Raw genomic sequence first — 26,129 nt, forward strand, 5'->3', positions numbered from 1 at the left:
TTATTCAGAGGTTTGCACCTTCTGCCATAGCCATGTTGCCCCATCAACACCTTGTCACATCAGCTCAAAGCAGTGAAACTAATGCAAAACACAGCAGCCAACCACCACATCTCCCTTTCCCTTCCAAGGTCCTGACAGGAGGAGGAAGATTTCTGGGCTCATTCATTCACCACAGGTGCCAGGCCCCCTACTTTCTTCTCATTGTCGATGGATGTTTTCCTTCAGCAATCACCTGTTTTGGAGGGGGTGGGGAGAGAGATACGTTTGCTAAATCAGGATTATCCCAGTCACATGCAGGGGTTGAGGAAGGGGAATGGGGAAAGATCCTCTGTTCATGCAATCAATGATCATGTGCTGGATTGAAAGCTGAATCACAGTAATATAAAGGACAAACCTGCTCCAGGGCTCACTGGCTGCCACACTGAGCTTCCAACAAGCTGCTCACGGCTTGATGCTGCTTTTGGAGTTTGGCCAGTCTGGCAACACTGGTGAGCCTTGCAATTCTAATCGTTAGCAGGGAACGGAACAAGTGGATGAACATGGGGTAGCACTTAGACCAACGGACGGGAAGCCAGGAAACCTAGGTTCAAGGCCTGGCTCTGCACTGCCTGTGTGAGCTGGGATGCTTCACTTAACTGCCGCACTTTGGTTCCCCTTGCCCTGCTGGGCAGGGGGAGGAGTATTTGGCTGTTGTGAAGATTAACTCATTTGTGTAGAAGGCATATTGAGATTCTTGGATAAAGAGTGACATAGAAGAGTTAAAATACAGGGACAACCATGGAGAGAACTTTCAAACAGAAGAGCAGAACACACGCGGCTGGACACACAATTGTGGGCACAATGCCACAGCAGCTCCACACCCCGATTTCATGTGGAGCAGTTGCAGCATCAGAGCCATTGTGTTTACACACACACACACAATACAGATAATACAGCCTTTCTGCTAACATGCACAGATGAGAACGAGAGATAGGCTGTGTCTATTAGGATATTTATGAGCAATGTTCCCAAAGGATATCAGGATGCACTTGCTTCCAGTAGGAAGGATGATGTGTTTGCACTTGGACACGCCCCCTCTCCATACACTGGCTAATACGAATTTTAGAATAAAAACATGAATGGGGCAGATTGTGAGTTGCAAAGTCTTCTGCTCATGAAAGCATTTACAATTTGTTGTAATGGTCTTTACCGTCCTTCCCATTTGATTCAGGGCTCCATGTCACCCTTCCCCTGGACTGACAGATGCCGAACCGGAACAAGAAAATGTAACCATTCCCCTCTGTGCTTGCTGGCCATCACTGGGTTCTATGGAGCCTGGGTAGGTGGAGATGAAAGCCACTGTCTCCCCCACCCGTCTCCATCCCTAAGCGTTTTGGTCTCTGTATCACGGTGATCCAGAAACTTCAGCCCATCTTACCCTGAGTCTGGCATCACCAGTAGTAAGAACTCTTGGGTGAAGAAAACGTGGGTCTCCCTACCCCTCACCAACCATCCACAGGTCACAGTATTATCAGTCAGTTGTCTGAATGTAAACAGGGACAGCCAGCATGGCGCACGGCCCATCTGTGCCAGTCTGCAACTCTGCCAGGGCAAGACTGGACGCGATGCTGCTGGCCTGGCCAGGGACTACAAGGTCTGAATCTACAGCTTCTGACCCGCCCACCACGATGGACAGGACTGCGTCTGACTCCCGAAACTGTTCTTTGTTGGGGCCACTCTCCTGGGGGTTCTCCTCCTCTGCACTGTCCTTCAGTTCTGCCAGAGCCAGCTGGCTGGGAAGAGGAAGGCCCACCTTCCGCCCCCGAGCTCCCCGCTTCTTCTGGGACTTCCTGAGCTGCAGCTCTTTATCCTTGGGCGAGTTCAGCCGGCACTTGTGATCCTTCATATATTTCTGGCGCGTGAAGCCCTTGCTGCAGGTGGGGCAGCGGTACCTGTAGTTTCCAGTGTGCGAGCGCTGATGTTCCACCATGTGGGCCCGCCGACTGAAGGACTTATTACAGTACTGGCACTTGTGGATCTTCATTCCTGAGCAAAGCACAATATGAGAAAGAGCTTAGTTGCAGGACCCTCCTTACAGGGTGGATGGACCCGTTAATCACACTGCAACGGGGCTCGATAGTCGTGTCTGCTCTTCAAAGCAGAGTAATTTTTTTACTATTGCTTGGCAAAAACAAGAAAAAAAAACCCACCCAAAGCTCCTAAAGCACTTTTTTTTTGGCACCGTTTTACTGCTTTAAACAATCAACCCTCCAAGAGATCAGATATTTTTCATTTTTTATTTTTAAAAAAATGCACGTAAGCAGAGAATGTGTATGGCAGGTTGGAGCCTGAAGTGATTTGGAACCCTAATTTCAGGGTTTATAATAAGGACAGCATTACTCCTGCCCCTAAAGGGAGTTCTTAAAAGTTGAGCAATATATAGTGAAAGGAATTTCAGGAGGGCCCAATGAAAAGTGAAACACATGCTCTTAAACTTAAGATTTTTCTGGTTTAGGAAGCGTAAAGAAAGTGAACTGATTTTTTTGTAACTCAATTTTATTGGAGGAACAAACTGAGGTGCCCCATCAGTTGCATCTTCAATGCATACTCCATCCAGTTGGTCTGTTCAGGGCTCTGGACATGACAGAGACAGGAGAGAGATCTACAGTTGTGCTACTTGTCGGACAAGAATGGCAGAGCTTCTTGGGAGCTTGTTTCTAGGAGTGTGGATGTGGAACTCAGACAAAAACTCATCTGAATTCCAAGAGATTATTTTTTACATAGGGACATTATTGGGTGTGGGGCAGAAAGAGCATTCTGGTTATTAATATGCAAATGAGCACACCTAATATCTTGGCTCTGCTTCAGAATTCCTATATCCCAACCTGGCTATGTTGTTTATTATTTATATAGCCTCAAATAAGCATGGATCTTAGACACAGCTGCAAACTGAATGAGGGCTCTCCCAGGAAGGCCTGCAGTAGCAGAGGTAGAAATCCCAAAGCCAGGGGATGTTTGGAGAGCTAGTGAGTGACACTAACACGTTTAGTTTTACTACACGGGAAACTCCTTATATTAGACTGTGGAAAATCTCCTCCAGGAAATGGTGGATGCCTCATTACTCAAGTCATAGCTGGACAAAGCAGGAGAGAGTATCTTTCAGGGAAGAATCCTGCATTGTCAGGAGAATGGAGCAGATAGGATTTCATAAGGGCTTTGCATCTCTTGCTTTTACGGATTCTAGGACAATGTATTTAGTGGGCAGAAGTAAACGAGTGTTATCCAGCAACAATGCCAATAAGGGTAAGAGTCCTATTCATCATGCTAAAAAGGGGGCTAGTAATCCACTTGTGTAATGCTAAGCCAGCAAGAGTTAAGCAACCAATAGGCTGGTTGAACTAAAGGCAACCTTTAAAGACATATTACAAAAGTATTGAAATGGTAAACAGGGCCATCCCTTGTAGATAGTTATCAAAGCCAAGTTAAATTGACTAGAATATTTGAAATGTGGGCCTGTATTGACAGAAAATCAGAAATAGAAACTAATTGTATTTGTCTGTGTTTACCTATATGTTGTCAGAAGTTTAACAATGGGATCTAATTAGCTTGTAGTTTGCTAAACTTCTGTTCCTATCTGTAAAATTTCATTACTATGTTCTATGAGTTCAGAGACCAAAATGGGATAGTAACATTTAGGTGGACTCTGTGATGTACTAATATTATTTTCTTCATTTCTCCTTGAAAATTGTGATTCCACATTGTAAAATTACCTGTGAGCTGCTTGAATGGCTTAATGTATTGTCTGAAGATCAAACCGTTTGGCCCACTTTCATCAAAACCTGCGTGGTGGAATTACCTGTCAGCACCCAACTTCTATAACCTTCAGCTTTAAAGGAAGTCGGGCCTGACCCTGTTTTATCTGCTTAAACTTTGACAGGGGAAGTTCAAGTTGCAAGACTGAGATCGCCAGGTGTACGTTGGATTATCCCTGCAAATTCTCATGGAAGAATTTGAACAAACTCTACACCTGGGTTGCCTACTGGACTATAACCTATTGAACTGATTCTAGAAGGACTTTTACAAATCAACAGTTTCACCATCTCTACTATGAAACCGACCTAAGAACTTTACTCATAGCTGTATGTATAATGATCTTTAACCACAGTAACTCACTTTCTTTTCTGTTTTAAATAAATCTTAGATTAGTTAATAAGAATTGGCTGTAAGTGAGTATTTGGGTAAGATCTGAAATGTTCATTAACCTGATGGATAATGTGTCTGATCTTTTGGGACTCGCAGAATTTTATATATGGTGAATAAGATTTTAAGTAATCCTCACTACATAGATTTGGCTGTCTGGGTGTGAGCCAAAGACTGGATAAAGGGAACCATGTTTTAACTTCTTGGTGACCAATAAGGTATTATAGAAGCTGTTTGATTAAATCTAATCTGCCTGGTGAAATCTAATTATAGAATAAATCCCCAGTTTTGAACTCTGTCTTACTCTTTGCAGTTTGCCCTGATTGAGCAGTCTCAGTATAGGCTCTCCAGCGATCACGGTCACAAATCGCTTGATGGTTCTTAGGCATCTTACCCTTGCCACTGCTTTGGTTGAAAAATAAAGCCAGGAGATGCATGCTGGCCTGCTGCCTAAAGGGGCTCTCAAAGCACTTATGTTGGATTCAAGCAGCATTTTCATTCAGTGACTGGCAGCAGGGGGACAGCTCCAGTCCCACTTACCCGAATGGGAGAGTATATGAGCTTTCAGCTTGTCTGGCCTGTTGAATTCTTTATTACAGCCGGTGTGGCTTCTGTAAGAATAAAAATCCCAGGAAAACCAGCATGAATCGATTGGGGGATGGTGAGGACAGAAAGAGGTACATATATTAGTTCTCAGACACGATCCCTCTCCACCCTTGAGCCACTGAGATCTCTGGGTGTATCCACTGGGTGCGATGACATGGGGCCCATAATTTCAGCCTTCCAGCTGTGGCACAGGAGAAGTGTGCTGCAATGTGGATGCGCATGGCTTCCACTGGAAAGTCACACGATGCCCGTCACCGGCCCATTCAAAGTGAGCTGCTTCAAAGCAGTTGCAGGCAGAAGCAGTGTCAAGAGTGTTGCAGACTGACAGGGATGGAAGAGGAGTGGAGAGAAGCTCATGTGAATTGAGGCCACTGAAGAAAGACCAGGGTTATGCCAGGGGCCTCTCTCTTGTATCTGAAATGTACCCATTGGTGTTGGAATGTGCAGGGGCCTCTATGACTGGAGTTCTGGCCCCGGCATTAGCAAGGCTCTGATGCTATCTTGCTCCATACTATCTGGGAGACAGAATGTATCTCTGGGTACAGTCTGTTATCATAGTAACTCATGTCTTCTCAACTACCCTTCAGGGTAGGGGATGACTCCAGCCCAAGCAGTATGAGGTGACTGTCCCCACACTTCAAGCTGGATGCCCCCACCCCTAGAGACCTGGACAGCTATTGAGAGGCTCTACATTTTTTAAAAAGATGCATTAAGTGTACACAGTGCCACCAAAAGTTATCAGAATGTGTGCCCCAAGACCTCTATCCATGCAAAAAGCAAGGGATAGCTTCCCCATCCTGTCCTGTCAACACGATGGGTGGGAAGGGCTGTATCTCGGTCAAAGGTTTAAAGACATTTTGAAGTGGAATGAAGAAACCTTTCCAAGTGCTTCACGCACTAGGCAGCGTTGCCTTTGAGGCCGAGTGCATGGGATTTATATACATTCAGGCAACCCCTTGATAAGATACAGCACTTTTAAGTGCTCTACCAGTGTGACCTGATGAAACCTCACAACCTCGCTAGGAGGCAGAGAGGATGATCAGCCCCAGCTTACACAGGGAGAAACTGAGGCAGAGATGAAGGGCCTGTGGCAAGTCAGTGGTAGGAGCTGGGGTTGGAACTCGGGACTTCCTGGTTCTCAGTTCCCTGCTCAAGATCACTAAAGCATGGAGCCTCCCTATGAAGCGGTGGAGTGTCTGGTGACACACGACATGGGCTATCCACGCACCCCGAGAGCCTATAACAGCCCTTTTACGGGGCAGACTGAGCGAGACCTCCCTGCCCAACGCCCAATGAAATCTCAGGAACAACCAAAGCCAGCTCTGCGCCTGGCTGCCAGGGGCCACTTGGTACGTACGAGAAGGGACACTTGTACTTCTTGAAAGGCTCATGGATCAGCATGTGTCGCTTCAATTTATCTTTCCGGTTGAAGGCTGCGTCGCACACAGAGCACTTAAAGGGCTTTTCACCTGCGCAGGAAAGAGAGCCGCAGTCAGGGAGACAGGCTGCACGTGGCTCCAGGGCTTATCATTGTTCTAATAATCCTTTAGTTCCTCCACTTGGGCAGCAGCATCTGTCTCCGCTTTGCTGCTCTACAATGTCCCTTGGTTTCCCTGTTGCCTGCAAGCTGGGTCACCCACTTCAGCCCAGGGACTTGAGAGCCAAACTGTGGAAAGGCCTCTCCATTAGCCATCCCTGGCACAGAGATCTAGTTGCAGGAGGATGCCCTACTGATGATGGAGCCAAGTTTATTTCCTCACTCCCTGAGCTGAAAAGTGTGCTCAGCTTCAAAGTGATTGTGTGAGATTGCCTCTGGCCAGTGCCCAGCATGGCAACAATGGGCTCCAAGGCGATGGCTTTGTGTAAAGCCAGAAGCTGATGGGGAGATAAAACTCAGGGTAGGGGGCAAGGGAGACAATGGCAGATAACCAAATCCCTTCCCAAAGGGCATGTCCGTCTGCCACTTTCCGAAGACAGCGCAATTTCTCCAACCTGCTGGTGTCACTTGCAGCCCAGTCTGTGACAGGGCGGTGAGAGGAATCACAGGAAAACATCACCTTCCAGTAAGGCTTACACCTTGAAGTAAGCCTCAAGAGGCCCATCACCTCCAGCCTGTCCTCGTGTAGCAAGGCTCCCCAGAGAGAGATCCCCCCAAACTCCATCAGTACCAAGCACGTCTGGGTGTGCCCTGATGCTGAAGTAGGACAGGAAGGTCTGAATCACAAGCACAGAAAGGAGCAACTCCTCACTCCCACACCTGTCTCTTTAATTCCTCCCTGAAAGCCCCATATGTCAGCAACGCTCCCTCTGGCCAGTGGTTGGATGGGCACAGCTCCCACTGAGTGCTCCTCCACTGGGGCCAGCTAGCTTCAGCAAGCCTGAGAAGGGAGGAGGCCAACTGTGTGCTGACAGGAGATCGCCAAGCTGGCTCAGCAGCACGATGTTACTCTGAAAAACAGCTGGCACCAAAGATTGTGAAAGACCCTGCTTGACTTCGGTTAGCCTGGAACGGCATCGACAGAGCACTCAACCCTGAGCCTCAGTAAATACCATCCTGACAGTTCTGCCCCAGGGGGTGCTCCCCAGAGAGAGAAAGGAGGCCCGAGAGGAGAGGGCACGTGAGGAAGCACGTACCTGAGTGGATGTGGGCGTGCAGCTTGAGGTAGTGCTCCCGCCGGAAGAATTTCTTACAGATCTGGCATTTGAACTTGCCTCCTCCTCCGTGTGTGTGGAGGTGCCGCCGCAGGTACCTCTCACAGGGGAACACCTGTGAGCACACAAAAGGAGGGGTCTGTTACAGGCTGCTCCGCCCCTTTTAAAGCCTAGGGAGCTTGTGGTCAGCCAGCCCCATTCTGCGGCAGAGCTCCATTAAAAATACGGTGGGGCCTGGGAGTTTGCCAGGGGCTTACTAAAGACTGTCAGTGCAATCAATCAATGGCGCCCTGAAGAAAGGGCCTGACTGGACTGGGCATAGCATTAATCCCTCCTGGGCTGGGGAGACAGGCCAGCAGCTCCCAGAGACTCAGCCGTAGGGGGGGCGAAGCTCTCTCTATGGGCGCACATGCATGCGCAAGGGGTGGGGGATTTTTACCTACATAAAAACCAAGGCGTTCTGCTGCCCCCAGTAATGAAACCCTATGATGAGGCTCTCTGCTCAGGAGAGAAGCTTAGCGGTGCTCTGCAGAACCCGAAGAGGAAACCACAAACACAGCTTTAAGACAGCTTCAGATGCTAAAGCAGCGCAGGCAGCAACCCCTGCAAATACCTTTTATCACAAGTAGAAAATATCTGAGAAGCGCCTCCTCCCTGCCGGAACCCACCCCACCCTTTCCTGGGGTTAAGACTGAGACCAGCCATGGCTGGGACACACCGGCTCTTCGTACTAACAGTGCCATGCCCTTCCCAATCATCTCCCATCACAGATGTCCAAAGGGCTTCTCCATTAACAGGTGACGTCTGCCAGGCCATCACAACTAACAGTTCACTTCACAAATGGGGAAACTAAAACACACAAGTCCAATGATTTGCTGAAGACAAGGCCACCTGTCTGCATGAGAGCTGGGTGGAGAACCCAGGACTCCTAGCTTCCCGGGCTGTGCTCTAACCACTATGCTCTGCTCCCTGCACACAGAAGCAATCTTAGTAACTCACAAACACAGAAGCAAAAAAAGTTGCCTAGCTAAAGGGCTTTTCAACAGCAGGAGTCACAAGCTGCTATCCCTGCGTGTTGTAAAGTCCCACAAGGATGAATGGGAGAGGGGGAATGGACAGTCCTACATGTAGACGTGAAAAGCAGCAAGCTAACCCTAACATGGCCAACACCCTTGTGCAGAGAGCACCTGTCTCATTGGGGGACAAAAGATGACATGTAAAGAAAGATGGGTTACTAACCATGGCGGGTGTGCGTTTCCCCTTCCTGAGCTACCTCAGTACAAAGTGGTCACTCCTCTGAGATTGTTCCTGCCCCCACTGCAGGATTTTCATCTCCTTAGCTATAAACAGAGGAGCAAGGGTCCATATTTTAGTCTAGATTTTCAAACAAAACGTATTAGAATTCAACGCCCACAATTCTGTCCCTCAACCCCCTGTGGTGATGTGCTGATCAGAACGTCCTCAGCCAAAGGCTGTTCCAGGAGTCCAGCTCCAGTTTGTCCTTTCCAAGGACACTCGGCATTCATCCCGAACTGGAGAGGGCAACGGTGGGAGGGGCACAGAGAGGTTTATCTTGATGGGAGACGTGAGAGGGGTTAGCAAAGTTCTACAGGAACCTCGAATTCCTCCTCACAATCCTTCTTCCTGTAGGCAGGACATGCATGCTGGTTCAGTGTGGGAACAGGCTAATGGTCACAGTGAGGCTGAAGGAGAAGGCAAGAAAACACCAAAACCACCTTAAAGCCGGCCTCACTCTTCTTGGCATCCCTGACTCTGGGAAGTGAGGCAGGCCAGCCTGACATCCAATGTTCCAGTGCTGTAAAAGGGCCAGATCCTGCCCTGTACTGAGTGTCCTCCACTGTCAATAGAGAATTGGGGCTCAGGGCGCTCAGCCCTTTGCAGGATTGGGGCTCAGTATGATACAGGGTTGAGGGGACAGCAGGAAATTGGAGAAGAGTTTACTGATCAGTGAATGGGGCGCAGCAGAGAAACTGGCACTGTGGGGAGGAACATACTCTGCTCTAGAGAGACAAGGGAACCAGAGGCCAGAACACGGCCTCCCCCTCTCTTGAGAAGTCCTAGAGGACCTGCCAGTCTGTACTGAGGTAAGAAGGGAGAGGAAAGGGAGACAAATTCCCCACCCCCTCAGACACTCAAACATCTCTCCAGGGTCATCTCATGCAAAAAGCCCCCACCCACCTTCTGGCAGTGAGGGCAGGGGAAGTTGTGCGTTGCCGTCTGCAGATGGTGCTCCAGGGCTTCTGGGGTGGAGTATTTATTTACACACTTGACGCATCTGAATGGGGAGAGACAGGAGAGAGCATGAGAGTGAGGCCCTGCCATGTCAGTCATCTCACGCCCTGCCTCTGCAGTCAGTTATTCACCACGTGCCGTCTGTATTCGGTTTTACCAAGGTTTGGTTAAAAACAGTAACAGAGCACCTGGTATTTTGACAGTAGAAATAACCTCCTCTCCCATCTCAACCACTCTGATTGCTACGTACTTGTACACGGCCACGTCCTTCTTGGGGCTGTGCTGGGGCAGCAGGTTGTGGGAGTACTGGTGGACGCCCAGTTCATACAGGGAAGGGAAATCCTTGGTGCACAGATGGCAGCGATAGCTCAGCTCCTCCTGGTGGTTCTTGATGTGCTCTAGAAAAGACTCCAGCTTCTGGAATGTCTGAGCGCAGCTTTTCACCACACACTTGTATACCTGGAGGAAGAGGTAGGGGGTTATGGGAGGAAGGGAGAGCTATGAGAGTGATACCCATTGGCGATAAAACCAGTGTGATTCCCCTGCCAACAGATGCGGTATACTCCGTAAGACTCAGGACTCCTGTATGCTGTGGTGGGCTCTGATATTGTCTCCGTCACCAAGTCATCTAGGGTGCAATCTGATATTGTCTCCATCACCAAGTCATCTAGGGTGCAATCTGATATTGTCTCCGTCACCAAGTCATCTAGGGTGCAATTTTCCAAAGCGTCTAAGTGATTGAGGAGCTCAAGTGTCGCTGAAAGCTACTAGGAACTGTGCTCCTAAATTACCACAGTTCTTTTGAAAATCCCAACCCTGACCTCTGTGCCTCAACTTTCTCCCCCTGTAAAAGGGGAATGGTGACATTTACCTTACTCGCTGGAACCGGGGGGTTTAATTAAACCACTGCGAGATCCATGAATTAAAGATGCACGGGGAGATTTCAAAGCCACAAATAGTAGTTTGGTGCTGAATTCTCATTGACTTTCATTGGCAGTTTGGTGTCTCACCTCCCTCCATGCCTTTGAAAATCTTCCCCACTCCATACATTTTCAGATTACTATTGCTACTAATTTTGTCCTCTCTTGCTAGACCCATGGATCTTCCCCTATTTTGGATAGTGCTAAATAAGCCTAGCTGTTTTACAAACAAAAGCAGCAATTTGAACCCCCACAGCATCTCACCATGCCACCACTGCTGTTTATGCAGGGTCAGTTATGAGAGCAGCACTCCAAAAGCAGCACCCATTGGATAAACCTTGCCCAGAGCCAGCTGCAGGAGGACATTCCATTGTTAAATGGGTGAGCTTCCTTCAGTTCAGAGTTTCTTGGGGCTAGTGGTGGAAGATTTTAAATAAAACAGCAGGGCACCATAATGGTCAAATGTCCCAATTAGTTACATTGTAACAATGCTGCTGTGGGTCAAATTTTGGGTCTAAAGAAATTCACAGCACCTACTACAGAGCAGCACAAGAATGAAAGTTAATGTCACTCTTCCTTAGAGGTAACCCATGGGGTTGACGCTCCAGTCCCACTGTGCCCACACAGCAGGAAACCCAGCCGTCTCCAAGCCCAGGAAGCCCAAGCGGACTAGAGCTGCTCAGTAACACACATACTGACTGGTGGCCAGCTTCTTCTCCCATCTGGCAGCCAAGACTCTGGGAGTGGGCAGCCTCGACATTACCACAGCCGAGGCTAACAGGGACCCCACAAACAAGGCAACAGCCCCACCAATAAATCCAAAGGGCCCTCCCTCCCACAGAGCTGCCTCTTCTTATGATCAGTTCTATGGATCAGAGCTCCTGCGGGCTAGGTGTTGTAAACAACAAAAGCTGCGGTCATTGCCTAAGACACACAAGAAATGAGCGGGACAGGCCAGAGGAGGGAGGATAAGGGTAACGGAAATAAGATCACGTGGTTCCATAGGCAGCTTCTCCATTACTTGATGGTTACCGACCATTTTAAAGTGTTGTGGGTTTGGTTTCTCCAGCTGTCCCCACTCAGCCCACCCCGTGGCTGATTTCTTACAGGCAGCACAGCAGGGCTGGGGCTCTGCTGGAAGTTGCTCTTTTCCAATCCAAGCCCCCAGAAGAAGAGCCCAGAAGCACAATGCAGCACTGCAGCGGCCGGCTTTATGACATGAATGCACTGGAATATAACAGAGCCACATGCACTCTGTAAAGACAGGCATCTCCTCCTCGTGCTGGGGAGAACCTCACAGCCTCAGAATCTGCCATGCTCATTTCACATCTACCTGACACTCACTGGGAATTGGACCAGGGTCACATGGAGCCAAAGTAACGCCTCAGTCCGAGTATCGACTGCGGCCCAACAAACACAAGTGTCCACAATGTGTCACCCACCTGCTCATTCTTGTGCTGTGTCATGTGCGATTTGAGCTGGAAGTAGGTGTTGAACTTGCTGGGGCAGAACTGGCACTGGTAAGAGCTATCAATCAGGACAACCTGCTTGGCTTCCAGTTTGCCAACCTCGCTCTCTTCTGCAGGGGCCATGGGCTGAGGCTGCTGGGGAGGGTTCCCGGTGGCCTGGCTTAAGCCTGGAGGAACGGGCAGAGGGCACGGAGAGAAAGACAAATTGAAGCATCCTTGAGGTCAGTTTTTGAACAACTTTGAAAACTAACCAAGGCCCAGGCCCTCCATGTTGAGGCAAGCATCAGCTACACCAATGGATGCCAGCTGGAAACTCCCTGCACACGAAGGGAATTCTGAACTGGCCAGCTGGATCAGACTTCACCAGCCTGAGCAGTGCAGAGCAGCCAGAGCTCACAGGGTTACATTAGCCCACATCTGATCTGTGCATTAGTCTGTTAGATGCTGCTAAATGCTCAGTCTCCAGGTGGTGGCAGCGCTGGCATTAACGCCAGAGAAAGCTAGGCCAGGACAGGAGAGAGCTATGAGTGGGAAAGGGCCGGGGGATTGAGGAGAGTTCAGAAATTCTGGGAGTGACATTCTGTAGGTCACTCCCAAGGGCACTGCACCTGTGCTCTCCTCGTCCTCCTGCTGGTTGGGGTTCAGTGCCATGACCTGCACAGTGATGGAGTTGCAGGAGATGGTGCACCCGAGGCCCGGCGGCCACACCTTATGGGTCTGCATGTGCTTCTTCACGTTGGACTTCTGTGCAAAGGCTCGACCACACACGATGCACTGGAATGGCTTCTCACCTGTGTGACTGCAGGGCAGACGGCAGCACGTTAGTGACGACCAAAGACAGGAGGTGGTGACCTGCAAGCATGGATCATGGGGGCAACTGTCCCAGGAGTCAACTGAGAACCTTGCTGCTTGGCAGGTAAGCCCCTGGGCATCCCAAGCAAAGGGCGGGGAACCTGATCAGTTGGTTTCAGTGGAATTGGTGGGCAAGGAGGAGAAACGAGTCTTACACACAGAGCACAAAGTCTCAGCCCAGGAGTTATTTGAGGGTGGGAAGGAGCTCTGCAACGGAGCTGGAACATTTATCAGCATGTTTTTCTGCACTGACCCAATAAATCACTTGACTATCATTGCCTGGCTTAGAATAAAACTCCTTTCTTCTGCTCCAGCACCAGGGGGAACTCTTCTTGTCCCACCACTGTGCTTCCAGCCTGTGGAGAGAGGAACCCTGTCCTCTTCTCTCTCTTCCCCTCCCCAAAGCACAGGGAGAGAAATCTTTCTGCCCTTCCTTCCTGTTCCAGGGCTGGAAACCACTTCTGATGCTTAGTGGTCCCCACATGATGAGCCCCAGGATGGGCTTGGCGTTTAAATGACTCCTGCTAGCTGCTCATCAAGCTTTTAAATCTTTGCTCAGAGGCTGAGACTAGAGCTTTCATCCTTCCTCTTCAGGCATCACTCTGGATTTTCGGTCCCACAGGGCAGCTGGAGCACCCAGATAACAGGACCTATAAACGTTCACGTCAGCCAGTGAGGAAAGAGGACTCCAAAACCAGCTCAGGCTCAAAACGTAGAAGATGCATTTATAGCTCACACCTCCTATGAAATCAACAGCCCGCCCTGCTCAGCCATTCCCACCGCGTCTGGGTTAGCATCTCACCGTTACCTTCTGATGTGCTGCTGCAAGTCAAAGTTCTTGGTGAAGGCCTTGTCACAGTAAGTGCACTTCAGTTTGGGGGACTTAGATTTCCCTGAAACAGAGAGAGTGCATAATAGGAATTAGTTACCCCAAGTAACTTGCATTCAGAACCAAAGAACATTTGATGGGATATGACTGGCCACAACACAAGAGTTTGTCCCAATGGGACAATAATAGGTGCCAGTCCTACCATGTGTGCCCATTATGAAGGATTATGGCATAGTACGGGCAAATGGCAATATAACACGTAGGATGTGTGTACATTTCAAATTGCTATCTACCCTGGTCTGGGTGTATTATGTATAGCATCATAAGAGTACACTGTGCTGTACATTTGCTAACAGAGTCGCAAGAGCTTCCGGTCTAAAAGCACAATGCAATGCAGACATTATGGTCCAGAGGTTAGAGCAGAGGCAGGTGGTAAAGAGACCTACCTTCCTGCAGCCCGCCGTCATTTTTGGAACGCCTATTTTTGGAGGTCGAGGTGGAATCAAAACTGGCGACATTTCCGCTGGCTGCATTGGTCAAAGGAGCAGCAGTGTTAGGGCTTTTGGATTTGAAGCCCTGCTTCCCTGGGCTGTACACTGGAGGGGAGGGGTACACGGGACTTTCCACACATTGACTTGGCACCTGGAATAATGCAATCACTGTGAAAATATGCTTGCTAATTCCATGTTAAGGGCAGCCACTTCCATCCTTCACCTTTGACAAAATGGAATACACTAGTCTAACTAGGAGAAGTTGCCATACCAGATCATTGGTTCATCTAGTCCAGGGTCCTGCCTAACTGGATCAAACTTCTGGTCCATCTGGTCCAGTAATCTTTCTCTTTAACCAAAGGGAGGCTAAGCCAATGCACAAAGGGCAGCTCTCAGGCTGAACCTTACCAAGTATTCAGGAGTTATTAGCAAGACCTGGACATCAAAGTATAAACTCTCCAAACAAAGAGCTAGCTAGTCCCCAGTTAGCCCATGGAACTGCATCTCTGCTCTGCAGAGCTGGTCACCCTCAGCCCAGTCTGGATTCAGACTAGTGACCTCAAGTTGGAAAGCTCTATCTCCTGTTACCAACCCCAGGAAGATTTCTGAAGGACGTTTTGCTGTGCAGATTCCGTTTATTCACACTGACGATATTATTGGGAAGCCGAAGAGTGTTGCTAGCAAAGCAAAAGTAACGTAAAACCATATACCTCGGGTGCAGTAACTCACCTTCACTCACCAACACGCCTGGATCAGATGCCAACTGAAAAGGGCATCAGGATAAGTTTGGCATGTCCTCTCCTACTGCATCCTCTCCAGTCCTGTTTCAAGGTCTCATGTAACATGGCTGCCACCACTTCCCCTGGGAGACTATCTAGCTGTCTGATGAATCTCACTCTCAGGGCATTTTTTCTGATATTCAGACTAAGCTGTCCTATGCTCAGCTTCGTCTCACTATTCCTAGCTTGATCCCTTTGCACTGCCACGGCCTCCCCAGCTCGTACCCCTTCCAAAAGTCGCAGGCATTTGTAGGAGATCCACATCTACACGTGTCCTGCTCTTTAAATCTCTCCTCATAAATCAAGCCCTCCAGCCCCTTACTCATTTCTCGAGTTCTTCAAATTCCCTTCAGCTTATTGACATCTTTCTGATCATTATTTTCCCACAGAGGAAATACTCATCGATTACAAGACAACCTAACACATCTTTCCCTGACTCCAACTGCTACGATAAACGGCAGCTCTAATCCAATTGACTCATGAGCAGCATCTTCTCCCCAGCTTGTGAAATGGGCCTGCAGAAGCCATAAGTGTTGTGTGCTGGTCAGAAGGTAGTGCAGCAGCTGAGGGATGACCCATGGCCATGCTTGCAAGACAAGGCCAGGGACACGGCTTTACCTCTATGGGCGGATAGGGTTGCATCCCCAGTGTCTGTATCTCCACTGTGCCGTTTCCTGCCATAGGAGCAGGTGCACTGTACACTTCCACCACCCGGCTGCCGCCGGGGCTGGGCTGTCCGGGTGCTCCCAGGCTCTGAGTGGGAGGAGGCGGTGGCTGAGGTGGGGGAGGTGGTGGAGGTGGCGGTGGAGGTGGGGGCTGGGAAAGGTAGCCGGCTCCACTGTGCATACTCAAGCTGCTCTGAAAAGCAGAACAAGAGACAGACAGAGAAGGCATTGAAAATGCAGCACAGGTCCAGCCGCCTCCCACTAGAGTTGCAGAACCCTCCCTCATGACATCATTCATAATTCACAATCGTATCGGCAGACACAGCAAACTCTGGGCAAAATGCACTTTTTAACACAGATGTGGGCACCTTCCGAATACAGTATCTAGTCTCTAAGGAAGGAATGAGCGATCCGATCACCGACAAACTGCAGGATCAGACTGACAGGGCATGCAGCAGCTCCGTAAACGGGTACTTTTCCCCGTTGACAGACATCTTGTGCTCTAGAATCCAAGCATTTGTTTCATTTTCTTTGTAGCCCTTCAGGGTATAAAGAAACCCCTCCGAATGTGAAAGAGCATAACCAGCGCAGGAACGCCGGCCCAAGTCCTCAGACAGCATTAAACAGCAGCTCCGAGAGAGGCAGCCCATTGATCTCCCTGGTCGATAACTCTGAAACCTGAGAGTTACATTGCAATATAAACATTCTTTCACGACTGATCATAGCACACAAGAAAGAAGCAGGGATGATCATATTATGAAGACCTGCACAATCGACTGTGAGAGGCAGTGTGAGTGAGCAGATCTTGGCATAGGCCCATCACTTTTTTCCAACCTGACCTCTGCTGTTGTTTTTGAGAAGGTGCCCATGCTCCCACATCAAAGCAGCTCTCTGAACTCTGCAGCTGGCACTGCTAGCCAGAACTCTTGGCTCACTCCGCTATTCAGTTGCTGTCTGCTGCGGACTCAGTCTCTTTGGAAAGCACACTCCCCTTACCTGCACGGAGGGCTGCACCGTGGGCATTGGTTGGTCCAGGGACGTAAAAGCGGACATGGCTGACATCAGCACCTCGTCACTGACTAAGATATTCCCCTGCACGAGCGTCTGGATCAGGGGAGACGGGGGAACCGTGATGTACGTGGAAATTTGCTGAAAGAAGGGGGAAAATAGCATTGGGGCTCAACATTAGAACAAGAGAAATAATCTCTGAAATGCCCAGAAATGGAACAAGGATGTGCTCTTTACTAAACCAATGAGTCTCTGCTATCTACGGCTCTCCTCAGCCGATTGGCCACGCTAGAGATCTATTGGTTGCTACTGTTTGTATCTTCACCTTTGGGTCTACCCGCCATCCTTTGACAGGGAGACCCTGTCACAAACAAGGAATCACACTGGAACTATTCACAAAAATGAGGACTAGACCTTTCCATGCTTTCGTTCATAAGGAATTATTGTGGGGAAGCTCTCTGGCCTGTGCTATACAGGAGGTCTGACTAGATGATCACAACGGTACCTTCAGGTCTTGGAATTTATGAATTAATCAATCCTGGGAGAGCCAATGGCTCAGCGGATTGGAGATGGGACAGGGAGGTGGCTATGGGTTTACAATTCAAACCACGTTGGTTATTAAAGGTGACCTGGGGTACAAACTGCATTAAGACCTTCAGCTGTTCTGTGCTGAATGCTCCAGCTAAGCAGCTGATGTGGAGAATTCAGAAAGGTCAGGGACTAGATGGCCAGGAAGACTGTATTTCCTTCTCACCCCTAGAGGTGGTCCTATCAAGTCACAGGCAGGGCACATGGGGTGGGGGGGCAAGACAGGATGGGGAGTGACAGATTCTCCTACTCTCCCTGTTCTGTGGTTAAAGTGAGGACTGATACCTCCAGAGCTGGCAGCGCCTTTCTCCAGCACTAGATTAACTTTAAGGAAAAAACCACAATTTTTTTTAATTACTGGAGAATTTTATCTTTTTGGTGGATTTGAGGTGCAGGAAGTGTGCTGTGTGCATGAGGGCATGCAGGAACACAGTGGCAAGAGAACAGCTGCATGGATTCAGTTCCTGCATAAGGTAGATTTGGGGGAGCAGGAAGATTTGGTTTTTTGAATTCCAGAGAGGATCTTCTCCCCACACACTGTCACACTGTGGTATATGGAGTCGTGTGTGGTGACTGGGAGCTGAAAGAAGCAGGGGGCAGATTCAGCCCCCTCTGACTGTGTGTAGGAGCCAGATGCAGCTAAAGGGTGGGAGTGAAGCCCATCCTCACATGTGGAAAGTGGCAGCCAGCTGTGTAGGAAGCGGAAAACTGAGTGGACCCACGATGCTAGCACCCCAAGCTGGAACTGGAGTCTCACCACAAAAGGAATCCTACAAAAAAGAATCCTACAAAAAGTGGAAACATGGATGAACTGCTAACAAGGAGTACAAAAAAATCAATCAGTTTGTAGCATCTAGAGGATAACAGTGTTATAAGGAATAGCCAGCATGGATTTGTCAAGAACAAATCATGCCAACCAACCTAATTTACTTCTCTGACATGGTTACTGGCTTAGTGGATAGGAGGGAAGCAGTCAACACATCTTGGTTTTAGTAAGGCTTTTGACACAGGTCCACATGACATTCGCATAAGCAAACTACGGAAATGTGGTCTAGATGAATTTACTATAAGGTGGGGCAAAACTGGCTGAAAGAGTAGTTATCAATGGTTTGCTGTCAAACTGGGAGGGTGTATCTGGTGGTTCCCCGAGGAGTCAGTGTTGGGTCCAGTACTATTCAATATTCTTATTAATGACTCAGATAGTGGAATGGAGAGTATGCTTATAAAATTTGTGGATGACACCCAGCTGGGGGGCGTTGTAAGTACTTAGGAGAAGAGGAGGAGAATTCAAAAGGAGCTGGATAAATTAGAGAACAGGTCTGAAATCAATAACATGAAATTCAATAAAAGACAAGTGCAAGGTACCGCACTTAGGAAGGAAAAATTAAATGTACAAGTGCAAAATGGGGAGTAACTGACTAGGTGGTCATAATGTTGAAAAGGATGTAGAGGTTATAGTGGATCAGTATGAGTCAACAATGTGATAAATTTGCTAAAAAGGCTAATATTGTTCTGGGGTTTGTAAGACATAGGAGGTAACTGTCCGGCTCTGCTTGGCTCTGCTGAGGCTCAGCTGCAGTTCTGTGTCCAGTTCTGGGTACCGCACTTTAGGAAAGATGTGGACAAATCGGAGCAAATCCAGAGAACAAGACAGATAAAAGGTTTAGAAAACCTGACCTTTGAGGAAAGGTTTAAAAAACTGGGCAGGTTTAGTCTTGAGAAAAGATGACTGGGGGGGGGGGGCCTGATATCAGTCTTCAAATACATTAAAGGCTGTTATAAAGAATACAGAGATCAATTGTTCTCCATGTGCATTGAGGATAGGACAAGAAATAATTGGTTTAATCTGCAGCAAGGCAGCTTTAGGTTAGATAATAGGAAAAACTGTCCACCAGGAAGGGTAGTTAAACTCTGGAATAAGCTTCCAAGGGAAGCTGTGGAATCCCCATCGTTGGAGGTTTTTAAGAACAGGTTGGACAAACACCTGTCAGGCATGGGCTAGGTTTACTCGGTCCTGCCTCAGCGCGGGGGGCTGCACTTGGTGACTGCTCAAGGACCCTTCCAGCCCTGCATTTCTATGATTCTATACTAAGAGATTAAACTCTTTATTGACCCTCTGTTCAGGAGCACTGAAGCATAGTAAAGAGATTATATGAACTTTGCAAATAGATTCCAAGAAGTAAAAACAAGGCCTCCCAGAGGAGAGATTGCTAGCCAGCGGTAACTAGATTCCATAATCGTTCACCCCAGGGTTCTCTTGCCTCCAAAGTCAATGGCACGGAGACCCCCAACCACGGCGCGTAGCTACCTGCCGATTGGCACTCTGAGCCTGCTGCACTGACGTGATGGACGGAGTGTACACGCTGTTGGTAGCCAATGAGACAGTGGCCAGCGACGGGGTGTTCCCCTGGCATTGCTCCCTCTTATGGTTCATGAACACCGGCAGCGAATTGAACTGCTTTTTACACTTCCCACACAGGAACACGTCCTCATCATCTGCAATCAGAAGGGAACGGATCATTGATCTGGCTTCAGGACCCTTCTCCTCAGACTATGCAGCTACCTTCAAATACAATTAGGGTCAGAAAAGGGATGACACAAATGGGTGCCTGCCTGCTGCTAGTCCCACAGAGCCATCATCGCTAGGAGAGAGTGAGCTGAATTTTATTCTACCTTGTGCAGCTTCAGCTGTTTTGTCAGCTGAGCTCTAGCTGCAGAGTGTCTTACGGAGGATGCAAAATAAGTAACGGAACTTTGCATTCCTCTAGCCCCTTCCATTTGAGTAAGTCAAAAAGGCTTACGTGGATCAGTCTGGGCTCAGTTTTTCGACAGATCAGTTGCAATGCATGAAGGAGGGAGAGGCTGATGAGAGCGTTCATTTGTGTGTGTTTGGGGAAAGGTCACAGAATAATTCTGCATCTTCCAAGTGAGCCATGAGAAAACACTGGCTGGCCTACGCCTTCCAGTGTTGCAGACAGCAGCTCTGGAGATGGGTATTGTTGATAAAGGGCTGAAGTGAAAAGCCAGAATTTCATAAACATTTAAGCCAGCAATTACCATGACTGCTCGCATAAATTAGCTACACAATGATTTGGCTGAAAATCTGTCCCCAAATACCTGACCACTCATTGCAGCAAGAGTTGTCTGTGGCATACAGACACTGCCCCTCCTTTCATGCCTTTACTGAGACCAACCCCAAACCACCCTCTCTTCCCCTGGGCAACTGCACAAAGTCTGTGACAGGCAGCGCATAGGGCGTTCTGCAGCGTCCATCTCCCCTTCCATGCAGTCTCGTTTAGCTAAACAGGCCACGGGACCTTTGGAATTGACACGTAGCAGTGACTCTCCACAGACAAATGCTCTGCCAGACCATTTCTAATGGTCACTGGGACAGAGGGTGCAGCAGGAAATGCAGTCCACCTGGGAGTCTCTTTCTGGTTGCAGGTGCAATGAGGAGTGGGGCTCACCCATGGACTGGATGGTGTTGGAGGTGTTGACATTTTGAGTGGATGGATCTGGAACTGCTCCTTGACCATCCAGCAGGGACTGAACAGCCAGCACTGTCTGATTATCCATTCCTGAAAGAGAGACAGAAGCAAGGGTTAACAGGCCAGCACACCTCTACCTTGGGACATCCAAGCAGGCTCATGGGGACAAGAACTGGTTCACTGAGTTTGAAACCTCACTCTGCACCATCTGAATGTATCCTACAGTAAACACAACTTAGACAAGTAACACTGAAGAGTGGCCCCTCTCAGGAGCACCTTGTCTTCTCTTTAGGGCTGGTCTACACTACAGAGTTTTGTCAACCAAACAGTGGAGGTGTACACACTGAAATGCTCCTCCCATCGATGTAACTCCCCGGCTATGCCGGCATAATAAAACCACTTCAACGAGAGGTGTAGGGCTTATGTCAGTGTAGTTAGGGCAAGGCAGTGTCAGTGTAGACACTACCTTCCTTACACAGGCTGTTGGCTGTCATTCTTGTCAATTTCACAGCTCTGCTGGAGATTGCTGGGATATTGACAAGAAAACTGGGCAGTGAGGGATTGGACCCTGTTCCTGACTGGGAGTGGGGCAAGAAGCCCTGGAGACTTCCCTTGGTTCCTGGCGGGAAATAGGAGGGGAGAAGCCCAGGCAGCTTTTCCACCTGCTCCAGGAGCTGGGGCATCCATGTCAATTTCATGGCTGCCCAGCTCCCAGGGACTTCCCCGGGCTTCTCGCCTCCAGGGAAGCAGGGGGTACGGGGGAGAAGCTGGGGTAGCTGGATCCCGCTCCCCAGGGGCAAAAAGCCCCGGGCGGCTTTCCCCAGCTCCCAGCAGGGAACGGGGAGTTGTGTAGGGCAGCCTACCAGGAGCCGGTGGGACAGCTGGAGTCTCGTCAGGGAACTGCCAGCAGAGCTGAGTCCCTGGTCTCTCAGCTCCCCACACTGCCCCTCTTAGGTTGGTGGAAGCGCTCTTGGTGAGGATGCACTCCATCAACCAAGAATGTTAGTGTGGACATCAGCCACCGCAGTAATTAATGCAGTGTCTGCAAGTTGACCTAAATCTTTGTAGTGTAGATAAGGCCTTAGTTCTTCTTCCTTCACTGAGCCCTCCCCAACACACCTACCTTATGTGCTAATTATCCTGAGAGAGAAGCCAGATACTCGGAGCAGAAAGCCAGTTCATTTTTCTTTATATGTCATGGAAGGAGGGGTAAGAAGAGGCAAGAGAAGATCTGGCAGCTGAAGGAGAGAGTGGGTTTTTGGGGACGCTTGTCCCAGGGAGAGTGAAGGATTTTAGCTGCAGAAGTGGATCAGATCAGTGGCACTTGTCACTTGCAGGAACATTTGGAATTTCATAGATTTTAAACTCAGACTCTTTTAAGGTCACCATGTCATACATAGGGAACTCAAATTGGTACAGTCACTCAAAAGCCATGTGGTGAAGTGGTTGAGACTTGGGGTATATTGCGTTAAGAGATCTGGGCTCTGGACCTGCAGTGAGCTTGCTTAAACTCTTTGCTAACTTATAAGGGACAGCAATGTGCAGCTTTCTTCTGGACAGGGTTCCTTCCTGGCTCTAGTCAATAACAAGGATAGCAAATTACATGGGAATTGAAAGAGCACTTAGAAGAGGTGAAATTTGAACTCCTAATCTCCTCTTTCCAAGCTCACAGAACTTTCCCTTTAGCTACAGGAGGGGTTCTCAAACTGGAGGTCGGGACCTCTGAAGAGGTCACAAGGTTATTACAGGGGCGTCGCAAGCTGTCAGCCACCGCACATGCCATGACAGTGGCTGTCAGCCCCATGCACAGCTGATAGCCAGAGCCCTTCAGAGTTGGGTGGCTGGAGAGCAGCAGCTGCTGACTGGGTGCTTTGAAGACAGCACTGCCCCAAACAGCAGCGCAGAAGTAAGGGTGGCCTAGCATGAGAGAGGGTGGAATGGCATGGGTGGGTCATCCCTTTTTTTGGAGGGGGTCGTCACAGCCTGACATATTTTCAAAGGGGGTCCCAGCAAAAAAAGTTTGAGAACCCCTGAGCTACAGGGACATTTGCAAAGAATCTATCAGTCAGTCTCTCAGTCAGCATCTCTCTCATGTTAGCCTCCCCAGAACCAAGTGATGGCATTCACACTGCAGCAGATTTGTCATCCAATTAAAAATGATAGTAAACAGGGAATCATCACTGAGCAGGTGTGTTTCAAGTGTGATCCTGCAGGTATCAGTTCTTGACCCTACACTATTTAACATTTTTATCAATGGCCTGGAAGAAAACAAAATCAACGCTGATAAAGTTGCAAATGACATAAAAATTGGGGGAGAGGTAAATAATGATGAGGACAGCTCACTGATTCAGTGATCTGGACCATTTGGTAAACTGGACACAAGCACACAATGTGAGTTTTAATACAGCTAAATGTAATATGTACTTCTAGGAACAAAGAATGTAATCCATATTTACAGGATGGTGGACTCTACCCTGGGAAGCAGTAACTCTGAAAAACATTTCAGGATCATGGTGGACACAGCTGAACATGAGCTCCCAATGTGATGAAGTGCCCAAAGAGCTAATGCAATCGTGGAATGCATAAACAGTGGACTCTCAAGTAGGAGTATAGAGGTTCTTTTACCTCTGTACTGGGCACTGATTGGACTGCTGCTGGAATACTGCGTCCAGTTCTGGTGCCCACAATTCAAAGATATAGGTATATTGGAGAAGGTTCAGAGACAAGCCAAGAGAGTGATTAAAGCAGAGGTCTTCAAACTGTGGGGTGCGCCCCCCTACGGGCGCATGCAGGGAGGGAGCGCCACTGAGCACCACTCTGCCCCGAGCTCTGCCCTGAGCCCCTGGCCATAGCTCCCAGCTCAGCCACAGCCTCGGCACCTGACTCACCCCCGGCTTGGCCTCTGGTCGCAGTGCATGGGCTTGGCACGTGGACCCCGCTTCGGCCACTGGCCCCGACCACAGGCCCCCCACCATGGCTCTGCTAACAGTGGCTGCCTCTAGCCCCGACCATGGCCCTGCTCCCAACCCCAAATAGGAGAGGCACAGGGGTGTGGACAGTGATAAGGGGGGGTGCAGGGTAAAAAATCTGGAGACCACTGAATTAAAGGATTAGCAAACCTGCTTTATAGTGATAGACTCAAAGAGATGGTTAAGGGGTGATTTGATTATACAGTAATCTATAAGCGTATTCATGGGGAACAAATGTTTAACAATGGGCTAGCAGAGAAAAATATAACACAATTCAATGACTGGAAGTTGAAGTGAGACAAATTCAGACTGGAAATAAGACATACATTTTTGACAAGGAAGGTAATTAACCATCGGAACAATTTACCCAGTGTCATGGTGGATTCTCCATCCCTGACAATTTTTAAATCAAGATTGGATGTTGTGCTAAAAGATCTGCTGTAGGAATTACTGTGGGGAAGGTCTCTGGCCTATGTTATATAGGAGGTCAGACTGGATGATCAAAATGGTCCCTTCTGGCCTTGGAATCTATGGCTCTCTTAGCTGCCCCATCCCTCCCTTACCAACTTGATCCGTACTGCCACTTACAGCACATAATGCACCAGTGTCACACATGCTGAATGCAAGAGCCATATTTATTATGGAGGGGCTGAAAGGGAGCTGGCTCCCAGTCCTGTAGAGAGAGGGGAGGTGCATCTGCTCTCAGAGCCCTGGGGGCTTTCATTTGGTGTCTCCCCCACCTGCAGCCTGGGTCTCTTAGGAAGAGGGGTACGATGACATCTCACTAGAGGCAGGGACTCTCTGGAGAAGGGGGCTGGATCGCTCTGGAATGGGGGCATCAGAGGGGTCATCCCTGGTGGCTGGGTCTCCCAGGAAGAAGTGGGAAGGGGTCTCCCAGAAGTGGATGGGGGGACAGGAGGAGGGGACAGGAGGAGGCACTGCTCCAGATGGGCAGGGTTCCCCAAGGGTGGGGGGACTACTCCAGGTGGGCTGAGTCGCTGGGGAGGATCCTCAGGGGCGAGGAGACTCCGAGGGGGGCACTGCTCCAGGCAGGCCAGGTCTCTGGGGGTTCTCACGGATGGGAGGTCACTGCTCTGCACGGGCCGGGTCTCTGGAGGGGATTCCCTAGGGTGAGAGGTCACTGCTCCCTGCGGGCTGGGTATTGAGGAGGGGGGGTTCCCAGGATGGAGGGGTCACTGCTCAGGGCGGGCCGGCTCTCTGCAGAGGACCCCGGGACGGGGGGGGGGGGTCAGCTGCGGGCGGCCCAGGTCTCGGGGGGGTCAAAGCTGGGGGCGGGGCGGGGCGGGCCGGGTCTCGGGTGCAGGGGGGGGTCACTGCTCCGGGCGGCCCAGATCTTGGGGGGGGTCCCAGAGGGGTCACAGCTGCGAGCGGCCCGGGTCCCGGAGGGTACCGGGGGGGGGGGGGTCACTACTCCGGGAGGATGCAGGGGGAGGGTGACGCAGCCTCCTGCTCTCAGTCTCTGCGCGGCTGTTCCAGGAACCCTCCCCTGGCAGGGCCGCCTGGGGCGGCCCCGCCACCGACGAACCCCTGTGCCCTGCGCAGCGGAGGGAGGGGAGACGCCCGGCGCGGAAGAGCCGCGGCCGTGGCTGGCGCTGCAGCGCCCCCGGGAGGTGTCGGCCCCGCGTCCCGCCCGGCCCCGCCGCCCGCTACCTTCCAGCGCCTCGAATATCGTCTGCGCCATCTTGGAGCCGCGGCGGCCGGGCCCGAGCCGCCTGTCCCTGAACTGGCATTGTGGGAACGGAGGTGCCGGGCCGGCCGCCAGGGGGCGCCCCACGGCGGGGTCTGTGGGGGATGGGGTGTCCAGTTGGAGGGGGAGGGTAAATCCCCTATGGGAGAGCTGGGGTGTCCCTGGCGAAGGGGGAGTCAAACTGGGGGGAAGGTAAACCCCAATGGGGGAGCTGGGGTGTCCAGATGGGGGTAAAGCCCCAATGGGCAATGGGATGTCTATAGTGAGTAAGCCCTATATCTGTATGGGGGTAAATATCCTAGGGAGGGAAGTAACTGTGGACAGTGCAGCTGAGCAGGCTGGATGCAAGGGTAGGTTATCGGCATTTCAGCTGAGCTCCGGGACGTGTATTTAGCAGAGTGCATGAAATGCCCTAGGTGTGATTAGGGTGACCAGATAGCAAGTGTGAAAAATCAGGACAGGATGGGGGAGAATAGGGACCTATATAAGAAAAAGCCCCAAATATCAGGACTGTCCAGATAAAATCAGGACATCTGGTCACCCTAGATGTGAGCAGCATGGACCTTTCTGTATCATAGAATCAGAACACAGGGTACTGAGCAGGAGTGAACTCCAAGGATTGTATTGCTATTGCACTTACACCACAGAACAGCCACATTAGAGAACTCAAAAA

At 49.9% G+C, this 26,129-nt stretch overlaps 1 protein-coding gene across 4 annotated transcripts; it reads right to left on the minus strand.

Moving 5' to 3' along the window:
• Positions 1-25,480, minus strand: ZNF341 (zinc finger protein 341). 4 transcript variants are annotated; one of them, XM_067554482.1, is made up of 15 exons: positions 25,420-25,480; positions 20,759-20,869; positions 19,600-19,787; positions 16,692-16,844; positions 15,649-15,888; positions 14,207-14,402; positions 13,740-13,824; positions 12,688-12,878; positions 12,053-12,246; positions 9,941-10,149; positions 9,637-9,733; positions 7,420-7,552; positions 6,143-6,254; positions 4,720-4,790; positions 1-2,025 (listed from the first exon to the last, which is right to left on the minus strand). In XM_067554482.1, the coding sequence occupies exons 1-15, from the start codon at positions 25,448-25,450 to the stop codon at positions 1,511-1,513; spliced, it is 2,526 nt and encodes an 841-aa protein (XP_067410583.1). In that variant the 5' UTR covers positions 25,451-25,480; the 3' UTR covers positions 1-1,510. The 4 variants fall into 4 exon arrangements, 3 of the variants coding, with proteins under 3 accessions (XP_067410583.1, XP_067410585.1, XP_067410584.1); XM_067554484.1 differs by lacking the exon at positions 1-2,025 and adding an exon at positions 2,518-2,613; XR_010921036.1 differs by lacking the exon at positions 1-2,025 and having other exon boundaries at positions 4,755-4,790; positions 6,143-6,979.
• Between the last annotated feature and the right edge of the window lie 649 nt (positions 25,481-26,129).

Source organism: Emydura macquarii, unplaced genomic scaffold, assembly GCF_026122565.2.
Source record: "Emydura macquarii macquarii isolate MOO-44397 ecotype Brisbane River unplaced genomic scaffold, CSIRO-AGI_Emac_v2 contig_1483, whole genome shotgun sequence".
Classification (NCBI taxonomy): Eukaryota; Metazoa; Chordata; order Testudines; family Chelidae; genus Emydura; species Emydura macquarii.